This window comes from Dromaius novaehollandiae, unplaced genomic scaffold (assembly GCF_036370855.1).
Source record: "Dromaius novaehollandiae isolate bDroNov1 unplaced genomic scaffold, bDroNov1.hap1 HAP1_SCAFFOLD_30, whole genome shotgun sequence".
In the NCBI taxonomy this organism is placed as follows: domain Eukaryota; kingdom Metazoa; phylum Chordata; class Aves; order Casuariiformes; family Dromaiidae; genus Dromaius; species Dromaius novaehollandiae.
Window position 1 is genome coordinate 5,149,880 of NW_026991333.1, and position 16,065 is coordinate 5,165,944.

A 16,065-nucleotide genomic window follows, 5' to 3' on the forward strand; every position below is an offset into this window, starting at 1 on the left:
CTGTCTAGCTGTCAAAAATATTTCTAGCAAGGTTATTCCTTGTAGAAAGTGGACCTCACTGGAGGCAGCCTGGACTTAGCATGCAGTTAAGGAGAGTATTTTCTTTTTCATTCAAATGTATCATGTTTTGTTGTTTTGATCACAGCTCAGAATTATCCTCCTACGTCTCTTTGCAGCTAGTTCTCGAAGGAAAGCAGGTGGAAACTGGATAGAGGCTGTAACACTCAGCTACAGACTCCAGTGGAAAAAGGGTTGATGTTAGCAAGAGTGATGTAGGTCCCCAGTGGCTGAAGAGAGAAATGACAGGGCTGGGGAGGGGAGGAGGAAGGCTGTTTGTACATGTCTCCTGTCAAAAATACTGCTTTTCTCACACAATCCAGATTCCTTCGGAAACCCTCTGAGTCACTATGAATCGGAAAATGTGAATATCACTTGTTCTGTAAGCTGAAAAGTAAAGAAAACTTTAAAAGCAGGAATCCTGTGTCTTTTTTTTTTTTTTTTTTGATGCTTCTTCCTCTTGTAAAGACACTCCTGAAACCTCTCCAATTATCCACATCCGATCTGAAGAAGTGAAGGAAATTATGGAGATAAGTAGGAGCTTTTTGCATTGCAATGACCCCTCAGGAGTATTTAGTGGTGAGTCCATGAACATCAGATTCTGAGAGGAGAGTGAAGCAACCTCTCAAGAAGTTGCATTCAGAAGCAAATCATAAAGTTTCTTGGAGCATTAAAGGGTCCCCCTGAGGGCCATTACTCACAGGGCCTCTCCAGGGGCTGATGAGAGCAGAAAGCTGGAGGCAGTTGTTAGAGGTGGGCAATGGAAATGTGCAGGTGGCTCTGATGCCAAGTCAGCCTAGGTGTGTTTTATCATACCAAGTGGCCAAGCCCTGACACCCAGCCCCTGAGTAGGGTGATGGTTTCCTTCACACTTTGTTCAGGGCTCTTTGTGGCCACAGTGTGTGTGTGTGGGTGCAGCACTGAGTGAGGGACAATGAGATGGCATCTCGCAGGCCCCCCCAACAGGAGGAGGAGGAAACAAGGCCCTGGACTACAAGGAAATGGTGTCTTCTGGCAGGCCTCAGTGGCAGGTACAGGAGCCATAGCCAAGAGGACAGAGATCTCAGTTCTGTCAGAAGCTTTCAGCCTTGGCAGTGCCCCTGGCCATCTCCACCCCAGGCTGTCCTACACTGTCCCATGCCTGCGCCTGCTCCACTGCAGCCTGTAGACACCCAGCCTGCTTCCCCCACCTTGCTCTCACCCAGGGATCTGCCCACCTTTACGGATGTCTTTGCATTCTCCCTTGCTTTTTTTTTACTTGAAACACAAAGCCAGGGACTCACCACAGGTTCCTTCTGGCTGACTTCTTGCATCACAGCACTAACCTTCAGGGGGCATTTCTTTTTCTAACATCCATTCTGAACCTCTCAAGCTGAAGACTGTGGCTGTTTCCCTTCTCGTGCTGCTTTCCACTACCAAGAAAAGAGCCACCATTTCTTAAATCACCCTTCAAGCATTCACGGGCTGCTACTCTACTGCCCTTAGCCTCCACTTCACCAGGATAATGTAGCCCAGGTCCCTCAGCCTCCCTGTACAGCTCATATGCTGCAGGACCCATACCCGCTCTTGGCAGACCTCCTCTGCACCCTCTCCAGGTCCTCCCCATTCCTCCAGCACTGGGTGTACCACACTGGGACACACTGTTCTCCAGGTGTGGCCACCCCAGTGCTGAGTGGAGGGATAAAAGCAGTCCTTGTCTGGGGGGCCACATGCTTCCTAATGCAGCCCCACATGCAGCTGGCCTGATTTGTGGTGAGCATGCACCACGGGCTCGTATGGCATCCCTCATGATGTCCAGGCCCTTCTCCTCAGGGTCACTCCCCCAAGGCAGGACCTGCCGCTTCTCCTTGCACAACTTCAGGACGTTTCTCTTGGCCTCATCTCCAAGCTTCTCAAGGTCCCTCTCAACTCAAGCTCCTTTGTGTCAGCTGTGAATGTGTGTGTGTGCAGATGGCTCATCCTATCTTGCCATGCTTCTGACAGGATAACAGCATCACCAACTCCAGGACACTACAGATAATAAAGGTGGTACTATTGTAAGGGAACTGCTGGAAATGGTTGAAATGAGCATGGCAACCATCTCAGAGAAGCCAAGGACAGGTACAAAGCAAGCAAAACCTGGGTCAATGGGGACAGGGTAAACAGAGGTGTACTGATTGCATGGGAGGAGATAAAGGTGATAAAAGAAAAGGCCTTGTAAGGTGGACAGGAGTGAAAAATGCAATAAAAGGTGAAGCCAATGAAAAATCAGGGCCACCTGGGGGTACCTGCCAAGCAGCCCTGAATCTGAACTGCTCTGACCAGAGCAGAGCAAGAAACATGCAGTTAATCTAATCTTATTTTTGTCTGACATACTTCCATAGCCATGGGGAAGCTGACTGTTTTCCCTAAGGTCAAGAATGGAAGACCCATGGTGGAAGGAAATGCCAAATCATTCAGGCTGGAAGGGACCTCCGGTTGTCTCTAGCCCAACGTGCTTCTCACAGCAGGCTCAGCTGTCAGCTCCAAGCAGGTTGCTGAGGGCTTTAGTCATTTAGGTCTTGAGAACCTCTGAGGATGGAGGTGGCACAACCTCTCTGGGCAACCTGCCCCAGTGCTTCACTGTTTGGATGGTTAAAACATTTTTGCTTATCCCCAGCCTGAACCTCTCTTGTTTCAGGTAATGCCCACTGGGCCTCCTCCTCCCATGGTGCACAGTGGTGAAAAGGCTGGCTCCATCTTCTTGATGACCTCCTGGTAGGTATGGGCAGCCTGTTATTAGATCTCCCCTTCTCCAGGCTGAACAAGCCCAGCTCCCTTATGCTTCCACAGAGACAAAGGTTCCTGATATGACTCTCCGTAAAGAGCCTGGTTCTTTATTGGCAGTAACCTTGAGTTGGGAAGCTGCTACGCATCCCCCTAAACCCCTTCCCTTTTCCAGGCTGAACAAGCCCCCTTCCCTCAACCTTTCCTCACAGGGCAAGTTCTCCAGCCTCCAAACACCTTGAACTCTGAGTGATCAACAGCGTTCTTCTACAGGGGGTCCTTAATTGATGGCATATCTAGATGTGCGCTGAGGAGTGCTGAGTAGAGGGGGATAATCACTTCCCTCCGTATCCTGGCAGTGCTGCTGTTCATGGAGCCCAGGATGCTGTGGCCTCCACTGCTTCCAGGGAACACTGCTGGCTCATGTTGAGCTCCCTGCCCACAAAGACTGCCACGTCCTTTTCTGCAGAGCTGCTGCCTGGCCCATATCACTGCAGGATGTTGGTCCATCCGAGGTGAAGAAGCTGGTATTTGTCCTTGTTGCATTTCACAGAATTCCTGACATCCCATTCTTCCTGCCTGCTGAAGTCCCTCTGAATGGCAGCCCTCAAGCACCTGACTGTTCTGCCCCATTAGCTTTCAGCTTCAACTCAGATAGGGGTGTGTCCTCCACGTTACTGATGAAGCTGTTAGACAGGTCAGGTCGCAGTATAGATCCCCCTGCGCCCTCCAACTGTCACTGGCTTCTCAGTAAAGCCTGACCCATTCATAAAATCCATCTGACCTCCATCATCCAACCAGCTTTCCACCCATCTGGATGTCTACTGTAGCCTACCATGATGCCTTACTTGTATACGAGAACATTGTGGCAGACAGTGTCAAACATCTTGCCTAAAAACAGGGTAAACGACTGCTCTCTGCTCTGCTACAAGTACAGTTCTGTTATCACAGAAGGCAACCAGGTTGGTCAGGAATGATTTCCCTTCAGGAAATCCATGCTGAGTGTTCCCAGGCACCTTCTTCTCCTTCATGTGCTCAGAAAGGTGATCCAAGATGAAGAGCTCCTTGACACACTCCTCACTCCAGGGAGGTTGAACAGCCTGCAGCTGCCTGTGTTGTCCTCATGGACTTTTTTTGAAGATGGGCACAACATATTCCTTTTTCTGGTCATTGGGACCTCCCCTGATCTCCACAACCCTTCCAAGATGATAGTGAGTGGCCTTGCTATGGCAGCAGCCAGCTCTCTCAACGTCCTCCCATGCAGCCCATCCAGTCCTGCAGATCTATATGGGTTGAGTTCCTGTAAATCACCCCTCACTTAGCCCTCAGGTGGGTTTTCTTGTCTGGAGTCCTGACTCTATGCACAACAGCCTAGGAGACTTGGTTGATGAAGCCAAGAAGGCATTCAGTTCCTCTGACCTGCCTGGATCTGCTGTTATTAGAGTCCCTGCCCCATGCAGCCATGAGCCCACATTTTCCTTGTTTATTCTTTCACTGTTACTGAAGCAGTGGCAGCTCTTCATGCTTATGACATCCCCTGCAAGTGTCTATCCTAGGGGAGCTTTGACGTCCCTAACACAATCCTGACTTTGCTGGACAGTATTTCTAAATTCCTCCTTTGCAGCCTCTCCTTTCTTCCCTTATGCAGCCTTATTGCCCTAGAGCTCAGGTTGGAGTTCCCTGTTTAGCCAAGCCAGGGTCCGGAGATGTCTACAAGTTTTATAACCTGTCAGTATGGAGCATTGGTGGGGCTTTGTGGGTGCTGTCCTTAATGATCTGCCAGCTTTTCTGAGCTCTTCTGCCCTCCAGAGCTGCCTCCCTTTGTCCATCCCATGGAAGAGCTCCATGCATCTGAGCGTCACTTTCACACAAAGGGCATCCCCCCCCTCCTCCTCTTCCCTTTCAGTCTCTGCTGAAGGATTTGTACCCACCATCACAGCACTCAAGTCATGGGAGTGATCCCACCACATCTCAGTTGTGGCAGTCCTGTGACGGCTTGTACGTGTCCATTTGCCTGTGCCTGTATTTGTTTGCATATATTTTGATTTCAGCACCTCAGCTGTGGCACCGACTGGAGATTTGCCAGAGGCAAACCTGTTACCAAGGACCTGCTGCATGCACAAGCTTTGATTAAGAGCAGAGACATGCTGGCATAGATGGCAGGTGGCAATGTAATGGTGAAATGAGGTTCCCACTAACAGAGCAAAGCCTGCAGTGCCCAAGGCCAGGAGGAAACAGAGCTGGGCCGTGCTGGAATGGCAGGAGAGGGGTTTGCTGCCCAGGCTGACCCTGCAGCACCTTGGGCCTATGACATAGGTGAACTGATCTCCAGGGAGGACAAGGTGCCCCAGAGAAAGTCCCTGGGCCTGGAAAGCCTGTGATGCAGCCAGCCTGTGGACATGCTTACCACAGTCCCTGTTCATATCATCTGGGGGAGAAAAGCCGTTCAGAGAGAGGAGAGCTAGAAGGGTTTTAAGAGTGCAGGGACATGAGTGGAGACCTTGGTGTGATGGGCCTCTCATTTATGAAGCATTCTTGGATGTAGATGGGATGGCCTTGGCCTGAAGGTAGTAGATGGCATTCAGTTGTTTGGGCACAGGTAGGAAACCTGAGAGGCCCTGGGACACTTGCCCAGCAAGCACTCCAAAAGGGCCTGGCTTTCCTGTAGGTCCCATGCTATATCGGTGAGAGACATGTGTCTGTACGGGAAGCCCCAGGAATCTGACATGGACTGCAGGCCTATTTTTGTCATTAAAGGAAGCACCTGCATTGAATGACATCAACTGTTTTCAGTGTAGGGATCTGCTTTTGACTCAGCTTCATAATGAGTGGATCTCTAGTGGTAGCAGGCATCTGGTGTCATTTCACATTGCCTGGGAAATTCCCCACCTGGCCCCACATGGGTCTCCAGAAGGATGTAGGTCTCATAGCTGCTCCATCAGAGCAAGCAGACACTGGCACATGCCTTGGACCTCTGTATCTTCAAATGGCAGCAGGTGTTGCCATGCAATTGAGCTCCACCCTCCATTTCCGGGGATTATAATGGGAGCACAGACAAGGAGTTTGCATGCAGCCATCTCTGTTGTGCTCACTTCAGGCTGGGCAAAGGGAATCCCACCTCCTGCATGTTTGTGGAGTTCACAGGAGGAAGCTGAATCCCACTCCATTCCAGGGGCCTCTAAACTGTCATGTGATGCCCAGATTGACTCATCTGGATCAATACCTGAGCCATGGGAAAATCACCTCCTCCTTGTCCTCGTCTAGGTGTCCTGTATAGTTAGGACATGGAAATAGGGTCTTCCCAAGGGGGACGTTTCCATCTCTCATAGCTGACCTGTTAAAGAATATTGGACTGAAGCTGCCTAGAGTTAGTTGCTTAGCATTAGGCCATGAAAGAGAACTAGAGATGAACCCTTATGCTTGTGCAAACATGCATGAGTTAACACTACTTAGATAATACTTGCTTAGCATTAGCAGCTAAATTTGCTGAAGCCTTAGGCTGCACTGAGAAAATATGTTGAATTTTTACCTAGTTACATAAAGGAAGGCCCCAGGGCGGGTTCAGGCTGGAAGAGAAGAAACTTACAGCCGACAGCAGAAGCTGCAACCGTAGAGATAAGAAAAGAGGTGGCCCGCCTAGAGACAATGAAAGGACCCAACAATGAACGGGAAGACCCCAGACCTAAAAATTACTATTGGTCTGAACTATTGCATCAGGGGTGGGGGAACTTAGATTGTAAGGGTATAGTTGCCCAGGGATTTCCCTGTTTGGGGTCCCCTCCTCTTCGAAGGCACTCAGCTTGATCTGTAATTACTGCACGTATGTTATTAAAATTTATTTCGTTCCGATTTGGCTTCGAACTTCTGTCTCAGCGAGAACCTGGGGTCGGACCCTGTTATGGTAACTGCTGAGCCTAACTTTCCATAACAGTTTGGCACCCCAGGTGGGACCCTAGGCCACCACTGTTGGGGCCTCTCATCTCCAAACGATCATCTGGCGCCATCGGGTGAGTTGACCTGGGATCTTCAGCAACGGGAGGCACCGAAAGGGTGAGTCTTAAATTCCCGCCTAAATTCTATATTCTGGCTCGGTAATAAAGCGCACTGTAAGGGGTACACAGGCTGATCACCGTAAGGCATAGCAGGTCAGTGTTAGGGAAAGTGAGGCTCAGCAGTTACCATAGCATGGCCAGGCTCTGATGAGAGAAATTACAATGCTGTAACTGGTCCCTCTGCATTATTTAGAGAGGCACCACAGATGGTTATTTTCGTCTACTTCAGTGAACATTTCCCAGGAGGCGGGAGCACAAGGGACAGAAGAATCTGTGCCTTCTGCTGGGCCTCTGCTGCTGAGTGGGACCAGGCTCCTGGGACAGAGGGAGGTCATGGCAACCTGGCAGCACTGCTGAGAGACTGCTGGGTCCAGGAGCAGCTCCTCTGCAAAGAGCAGCAGGGCTCCGGGCACTGCCTGTTGTTGCTGGCATAAGGTGAGATGAGAGAGAGAAATGAACGGCAGTGTGGAGTGGGAGGACAGAGGAGAGCTCGTTGTGGGAAAAGTCTTCACAGCCTTTGCATGGTAAGTCTCTGGCTGCAGGGAAATACTACTGAGGTTCCTGGAGTGATCTTCTAAACCCATCCCATTCTACAGCTGATAGATTCAGGCACAAATTCAGCGACCTCTGACAGGACAGGTTCATTCTCTCCTCGAGAAGGGGCTACATGGCTCAGGGGTACTCTAGCTCATGCACAGGACGTGTCTGAGGGTCTTTTCAGAGAAAGGTCAGAAAAAGGCTAATTGAAAGGGATGGAGCTTTCCTTTCTGGTAAAAGCCAGTTAGGACTAAAAAACCTAGAAAAACTAGATCCTAATCTTGGCAGGGGCAAAAAAGGGAAGAGTCTTCTGGTTTTGCAAGGAACTTGGACTCCCAGACCTTCACTCCCAGAGATCAGTAGGTCTGTGAGAAACTTCAGCAAACCCCCTCGACCCCACGTCAGCCTACAGACAGCACCAGCACCACCTTTATGGCCTCAAGAGGGTTTTTCTGACCTGCTCCTTAGGACCTGCAAGCACAGAGATAGCCCTACCTAATGCCCTGTCCCAGGCAGTCTCTGCAGGGCAGAACGGAGCATGCAGAGGGTGGGATGGGGTCTGTGAGCACCAGCGGGGAAAAGACGCTGGGACAGAGAAAGAGCTGCCAGCAGGGACAGCTGCAGGCAGCAGAGACGGGCAGGGAATGAGAGGGAACTGCAAACAGAATCGCCATGGGCAGATGGACTGGAGCAAATCATGGTCAGTCCCTCCGATACATACACCTTCCTCCGAGCCAGCCCCCCGTGTCTCCTCTCCCACCCCATAGAGCCTCTGCCCTGACAGCCATGGAGTCCAGGCCATGAGCCACCTCCTCTGTGGCCAGACCTGCAGCAGAGGAGAGGGGCATCTCTCCTGCCACGGGCCCATTTCATGCTGCCTGGCAAAGGGGCTGAGAGCGACTGCCCTGCAATGCTGCCGTCTGCGAGGCAGTGTGTGCACCTGGGGAAGGTGAAGGCTTTCCCAAGGTGCCTGTCTGTCTGTCTTTCTCTCTCCTTGTCTCCCTTTGCAGCAGGATTATCGTGTTGCTCCTTGTTTCCCCTCCTGTCCGTGCTGCTTCTGTTCTCTCGGGGTCCCTGGGGCTGGTGGGTTTTCAGCTGCAGTTCAGACACCTGCCCTGCAAATCCTCAGCCTCCTTTGTACCTGTGCAGCTCCAGGAAATGCAGTTGATAGGGGTGTGAAATGAGCTCACCCTCCTTTAAGGAGAGCCCATCTTCTGTCCTAACCGTCCTTTGACCATTTCCCTGCCATGTAATGCCCGGCTTTGAGCTGTGCTCCGGAAGGGAACTGCTGCCTCATAGCATCTCTGTGATGTCTCAAAGACATCCGAAGAAGCTGCAGAGATGCTAAGAGTACGGAAATGGTGGTGGGAAGCTGTATACGAGCAGCTGAAAAGAGCCCTGTGTGTCCTTGGCTAGCGGGGGAGTGTGCAGACCTCACTCTGGTGCCCTGAGAAAGGGTGAGAAGTTTGGTGCTCCACAGTTTGAAACTGGACTCCTCTGCTCTCAGCAGTGGCTGGTTTCTTTTTGGGGTAACAGGTGACTGATCATCCTCCAGCTCAAAGAGGTGTGAGCAAAGGACAGCTGGGAACAAGGCTAATAGACAGACAAGCTGTGCTCACTCTGCACAAAGAGACAATGAATTGTTTTTCTCAGGATTCACAGTAGAAATGCTGAGAACTTCTGCCTTTGAGGAATACTCCCCAGGTGTGACAGGAGCATCTCAAAGAAGATAAGCATTATTAAAACGTCGTTAAAACTCTGTTCCTCAACCTTCATTGTTTAGAACTGGTGGTGAAGACACTGAAGAGCCCTTCCATATGACAAGGGGATTTCACCTGAGAGAAATTGCAAATGTCAGAGCTGGTCACCCCCATTCCCATGTTCCCACTACTGAATGGCAGGGCTGACTCCTCTGGAGCCCATGGACAGAGGCCCCTGATCCTCTCAGCACACCCAGGCAGTGCAAAGTGGAGCTCAAGGAAGGGTGCTACACACAGATCCTCTCAGTAAAGGGAGAGGCAGTATGGGGGGGTTTTATAAGAACTTGATGATTTGGGGGGTTTTTACTTAAAAAAGTTTCCTAACTTCTTAATGTCTTTTCTTCTTTGGACAGTCACACATGCTTGGAGGAAGCAAAAGGTCCAACAGCAGCACCTTCAATGAGTTCCTCCTCATGGCATTTGCAGACACCTGGGGGCTGCAACTCTTGCACTTTGCATTCTTTCTGGACATCTACCTGGCTGCCCTCCTGGCCAACGGCCTCATCAGCACAGCCATAGCCTGCAACCACCGCCTCCACACCCCCATGTACTTCTTCCTCCTCAGCCTCTCCCTCCTTGACCTTGGCACCATCTCCACCACTGTCCCCAAATCCATGGCCAATTCCCTGTGGGACACCAGGGCCATTTCCTACTCAGGATGTGCTGCACAGGTCTTTCTGTTGGCCTTTTTCTTGTCAACTGAGTATTCTGTTCTCACTGTCATGGCCTATGACCGCTTCATTGCCATCTGCAAACCCCTGCATTACAAGACCATAATGGGCAGCAGAGCTTGTGTCAAAATGGCAGCAGCTGCCTGGAGCAGTGGATTTCTCCATGCTCTCCTGCACACTGGAAACACATTTTCAATACCACTCTGCCAAAGCAATGCTGTGGAGCAGTTCTTCTGTGAAATCCCACAGATCCTCAAGCTCTCCTGCTCAGACTCCTACCTCAGGGAACTTGGGGTTCTTGTGGTTAGTGTTTGTTTAGGCTTTGGATGTTTTGTTTTCATTGTTGTCTCCTATGTGCACATCTTCACTGCTGTGCTGAGGATCCCCTCTGAGCAGGGCCGGCACAAAGCCTTCTCCATGTGCCTCCCTCACCTGGCCGTGGTCTCCCTGTTTGTTGTCACCGCAATGTTTGTCTACCTGAAGCCTCCCTCCATCTCCTCCCCATCTCTGGATCTGGTGGCAGCTGTCCTGTACGCAGTGGTTCCTCCAACAGTGAACCCCCTCATCTACAGCATGAGGAACAAGGAGCTCAAGGACACACTGAAGAAACTCATTCAATTAGTACTGTTTCAGCAGCAATGAACTGTCCATCTCACCTCACGAGTGATTTCTAATTTATCTCAGGCAACTCTCATGCTTTGGGCATTCTCTCTGCGACAATCATGTTTGTAAATGCTTGAATTCACCCCACTTCTCCAGCAGCACAAAGCCCATCTCTCTGACCTGGAGGCCTTCCCTAAATCTGCCTGTCTCTGTGTCGGGGCTGGCCTCCCAGGTAGCATCTCCGTAATAAAAGGGGATTTCCTCAGTACAGTGCCTGAAGGTTGGGCTCTTCTTCCCCAGCTGGGGCCAAGAATGTGCTCAGGGAGTTGCACCCCAAGAGGCCCTTTGCTGTGCTTGGTTTTTGTATCAGCTGAGGGGCATGAACTCATCGGGTGATGTGCTTGGGAATGAGGGCTGGAGTCAGCTGTCACTTGTGAGTGGCCAGTGCCCCCGGGGTGGACGAGTGGCCAAGTGGTATCTGCCAGGGACTGTCTCCCATATTACAGGGCTGGCGACAGATGACCGTCCTTCTGGAAGGGAATATGGATCCACCCAGAGAGCACAGGGGATCTCCTGGGACAGCATGTGCCTGGGATGGGCAGTGAGGGGACACTCACAAAACCAAGTGGAGTCACCCAAAGGTAAAGGGCTAAACCAAAGAATGCACTGACTGAGGGCTCAGAAATCTCAGGAGAGGCAGAGGAGACCCAGCAGGCACAGGGAAGGGAGCCTCAAGACTGGTTCATGTCATCTAAAATGAAAAAAACATTCATTCTGCCAAATGACACGTGAACCCCTCCTGAGCCATTTGGACTGCCTTGTGTTTGCTTCAAGCATCGTCCACAGCCACAGCCCCTGGGAGGGGGTGGACAGGCGCAATGGTGCTCGTCCAGCTGGGTCTGCCCTGACCACCACGGCCAGTGGTACTCCCTGCAGCCGGCTGGATGGGCACAGATGGGACCTGGCCCTCCCTGTTGCTCCCGAGCATGTCATTCAAGGAGGTGCTGGAAGAACAGGCCTGGAGGGATCCTCATGGCACTGCATTGCCTGTGGCTGTGATAACTGATTGTCTCCCTCCTGCAAACGCTTCCCGGGTCAGGCGCTTGGGGACAACCATCTGGCAGTGCTCATGGGAATCCATCAGGACCATGCCCTGTGTGTGGGCAAGGGGACCTCAGGCACTTGTCACCCTGTTGGAGAGCAGCTTGGAGAGCAGAGACCTGGGGGGAGGAAAGAGAGGTCCCATGGCTGGCAGAGTGAAGGTGCTGCTGTGTGCCTGGGGCCAGGGCACTGCCACCTCCGAGGCCCTCTCCTAGCTCCTGAGAAGCTATTGCAGAAGCAAGCAAATCCCAGAGAACAACCTTCCCCACACTGCTGGGAGTCAAGGAGAGGGTCACTTCTGTGAGAGAACATGACAGGCCAGGAGCAGGCACATGGCTGGGGTTTGTGTTTGTGAGGTCACTTCTGCCCCAGCACCTGATAGGCCAGCAGCAGGCACAGGGCTCACATATGGGGCTGTAAGGTCACTGCTACCTCAGAAGCCGGCAAAGGGCTTCAGTGCTGATTGTGAGGTCACTTCTGCCTCAGTACCTGATTGGTTGGTGTAGGTTCCTGGAAGTCACCTGTGCCTGTGCTGCTGTTAGGCCAGAACCAGGTTAATTGGCACAGGAGACTGTCCTGGAGGGCAGAGAGGCCATGGATCCCTCCTGGATCTTCAGGGACAACGTCCTCAAAGCCCAGGAACAAACCAGTGTGATGTGATGGGAGTCAAGCAGGGCCTGGCAGGAGAACCGCATGGATGACCAGGGGCACCCTGACTTAGGAGTTCAACCACAGGAAGGAAGTTCCCGGAGGGTGGAAGGGGGAAGAGGCTGCCCAGGAGGCAGATAGAAACGTTGCCTGTGGGTGCAGCGATGGAGTTAGGGAAGCCAAAGCTCAGCTGGAGCTGGAGTTGGAGCTGGAGCTCTCAAGGGGTGTGGAGGGCAACCAGGAGGGCTTTTGTAAGCCTGCTGGCAGCACAAGGAAGGCAGCTAAGGAGAATGTGCTCTCACTGCTCAGTGGGGCAGGGGACATAGTGACAAGGACAGGGAAAAAGCTGAGTCTCTCCTTGGCTTTTCTGCCTTACATACTACCGGTAAGAGCTGCCCCCAGGCCCCCCTGGTCCCTAAGGCTGTTAGTGCCCGTGTGACATTGCTCTTGATTGTCTTTGAAATGTCGGGGCAAGCAGGGAGGTTCCTGCTATCTGGGAAAAGGCAGACATCACACCCATTTCCAGAGAAGGGCAAGAGGAAGAATGCAGGTCAGCTTCATGCGAGTCCCTGGGAAGGTGATGGAGCAAATGCTCCTGGAAACCATCTCCAAGCACATGGAGGGCAAGGATTGGCAGAGCCAGCATGGGCTGATGAAAAGGAAATGGAAACTGTGCCTGACCAACCTGATTGCCTTCTACCATAAGACTGTGGGCACGAGGGGAAAGCAGGGGAATTTGTGTGCCTTCATTTTGGCAAGGCCTTTGACAGAGTTGTCCATGTTCTACCTGTAGCAAACTGTTGAGATCTGCAAACTGAAAGACAGAAGTATGTCCATTTAACTATAGTTGTTCCTTGGCAGAAAATTTCCCCACTGAGAGTGTTGGGAGCAAATATGGCATGACGAATAGCTGTATATGTGCATGTATATACTCAATCAGAGGAAGTAGTTACTGTAGTGCATGGACATGGTGCTGCCAATAAAAAGGAAAGGAAAAATTCGTAAGAATTGACAAATAATATTTGAAGTTCTGGAAATGCTGTGTTCGCAGGCAGTGCTGGGGAGTGTGATCCCGGAGCTACGGGAACCTTTCTGGAGCACTAGCTGGTCACCAGGAGAAGTCTCCCAAGATCTCTCAGGGAGACACCTTATTTCTCTCTATTGCCTAGAAAGGGAAGTGCAGGCAGCTGGATTAGGCAGAGACATCTGCATGGAAGGGTCTGGCACTGGGTGAGATCAGCCTCCTCCCTGTTGCTGCCTAAAATCGGTTACACTTCATTGACCATGCAGCTAGATGTTTAGGGCCTCCTTTTAAACAGCACTGCAACACAGGTATGTTGAGATTGGCGCCAATTTGGCCATCCAAATATATCGCATTTCATTGAAGCTGGTCACCCTGTTTTCTGCTCCTGGTAAAGAGAGCTCAAGCCCTCAGAGTGCGCCTTGCTCTTTGGAACGAGTGAGGAGTGGCATGGAGAGCCCTGGGCAGGGAGTGGTTTTGGTGAGCACTGGACTGTGTGTGAAAAACAGAGTCATCTTTTTTAATGGTGTAGGCCTGATTGTAACAGAAATGTTTAGAAAATGACAATAAACATGAAATAAATAAAAAAAAAACCCTAAAGCAAAGAATATTTTTTTACACTCTTCAGCTTTTAACACTCTTTATATTATTATAATCCTCCTTGTTGGTGTTTGGGGCGGATTGCGTGTGTGTGTGTGTGTGTTTTTTTTTTTTAAAGGAAAGTGATTTCCAGACCTGGGGTGAGATGCAGTGACAGGGACACGGACATGTGGGGCCTTTGTAGGAGCCCTGGTCCCCTCTGCCCAGCCTCTGTCTGCAGCGCAGAGGGGCTCCGGTCTCCCACAGGTCAACTCTGAGAGCTGCCAGGCCCAGGCAAGTACCTCACATACACCAGGGCCTCTCCAAGTGCCACTGCATGCTTGTGGTTAGACACCTGAGCTCTGTATGAAAAGGTGAAGGACTGTTTAAAACTGTTTTAAAAATATGAGCACCTTTTCCTCAGCTGCAATAATTCAATAATTTAAATAAATTCTCCACGTTTTCCCTTGAGAAACTCTTGGAAATCTTCAGGAAGGGTATGAATCTCAGGAGAAGAAATACTGATCTCCCTCAAACTTGCATTCTCACTGCTCTGTCTCTTCTACTGTGCTTTTAACCTCACCAATCTTTCACATCTTTCCCCATGCCCTGATTAACTTGATTATTTCTACAGTCATCTTTGCATCAGACTATGTGTAGAAAGCAACTTTCCATAGTTTTCCATTTCTCCTCCTGCTCTTACTCTTTAATAACTCAGATAGTTCACCTTGCCTCCTCTTCCAGAAGTCTCATTGTTTCTTTAGACAACTCCTGAATTGTGTTGCTATCTCTCCTTTCCTGTCTGGCTGTCAAAAATATTTCTAGCAAGGTTATTCCTTGTGGAAAGTGAACATTACTGGAGGCGCCTTGGACTTAGCATGCAGTTAAGGAGTGTATTTTATTTTTTCATTCAAATGTATCATGTTTTGTTGTTTTGATCACAGCTCAGAATTATCCTCCTATGTCTCTTTGCAGCTAGTTCTCAAAGGAAAGCAGGTGGGAATTGGTGCATAGAGGCTGTAACACTCAGCTACAGACTCCAGTGGAAAAAGGGTTGATTTTTACAAGGGTGATGTAGGTCCCCAGTGGCCGAAGAGAGAAATGACGAGGCTGGGGATGTGAGGAGGAAGGCTGTTTGTACATGTCTGCTGTCAAAAATCCTGCTTTTCTCACACATCAGGATTCATTGGGAGACCCTCTGAGTCACTATGAATCAGAGAATGTAGATATCACTTGTTCTGTAAGTTGAAAAGTAAAGAAAACTTTAAAAGCTGGAGTATTTTGTCTTTTTTTAGGTGCTCATTTATATCTTCCTCTTGTAAAGACACTCCTGAAACCTCTCCAATTAGCCACTCCAGATCTGAAGAACTGAGGGAAATTATGGAGATAGACGTGGCTCCCTAGGGCTTTTGCATTGCAGTGACCCCTCAGCAGGGGTATTTGGTGCTGAGTCCATGAACCTCAGATTCTGAGAGGAGAATGAACCAACCTCTCAAGAAGTTGAATTCAGAAGCAAATCCCAAAGTTTCTTGGAGTGTTAATGAGTCCCCCTGAGGGCCATTACTCACAGAGCCTCTCCAGGGGCTGATGAGAACAGAGGCAGTTGTTACAGGTAGGTAAAGAAAATGTGCGAGTAGCTCTGATGCCTAGAACACATGGATGTGTTTTATCATACCACATGGCCATCACTGACACCCAGCCCCTGAGTAGGGTGATGCTTTCCCTCCTGCTTTGCTCAGGGCTCTTTGTGGGGGCAGTGTGAGGGTGGGGGTGTGCCACACTGAGTGAGGGACAGCGAGAGGACTCCCTGCAGGAGGAGGAAACAAGGCCCTGGACTACAAGGACATGGTGTCTTCTGGCAGGCCTCAGTGGCAGGTACAGCAGCCATAGCCAAGAGGACAAAGATCTCAGTTCTGTCGGAAGCTTTCAGCCTTGGCAGTGCCCCTGGCCATCTCCACACCAGGCTGTCCTACACTGTCCCATGCCTGCACCTGCTCCACTGCAGCCTGTAGACACCCAGCCTGCTTCCCCTCCTTGCTCTCACCCAGGGATCTGCCCACCTTTACTGATGCCTCTCCACCCTCCCTTGCTTTTCCTTCAAACACAAAGCCAGGGGCTCACCACAGACTCCTTCTGGCTGACTTCTTGTACCACAGCACTACCCTTCAAGGGGCATTTCTTTTTTTAACATCCATTCTGAACCTCTCAAGCTGAAGACTGTAGCTCTTTCCCCTTCTCGTGCTGCTTCCCACCACCAAAAAAAGCACCAAAATCTTTGAAACCTCCCTTCA

The 16,065-nt window shown here is 50.6% G+C and overlaps 1 protein-coding gene across 1 annotated transcript; it reads left to right on the plus strand.

Moving 5' to 3' along the window:
• Positions 1-9,537: 9,537 nt before the first annotated feature.
• LOC135325874 (olfactory receptor 14C36-like) lies at positions 9,538-10,464 on the plus strand. Its single transcript, XM_064503852.1, has one exon. It carries the CDS (start codon positions 9,565-9,567, stop codon positions 10,462-10,464), a length of 900 nt encoding a protein of 299 aa, XP_064359922.1. The 5' UTR covers positions 9,538-9,564.
• The last annotated feature ends 5,601 nt before the right edge of the window (positions 10,465-16,065 follow it).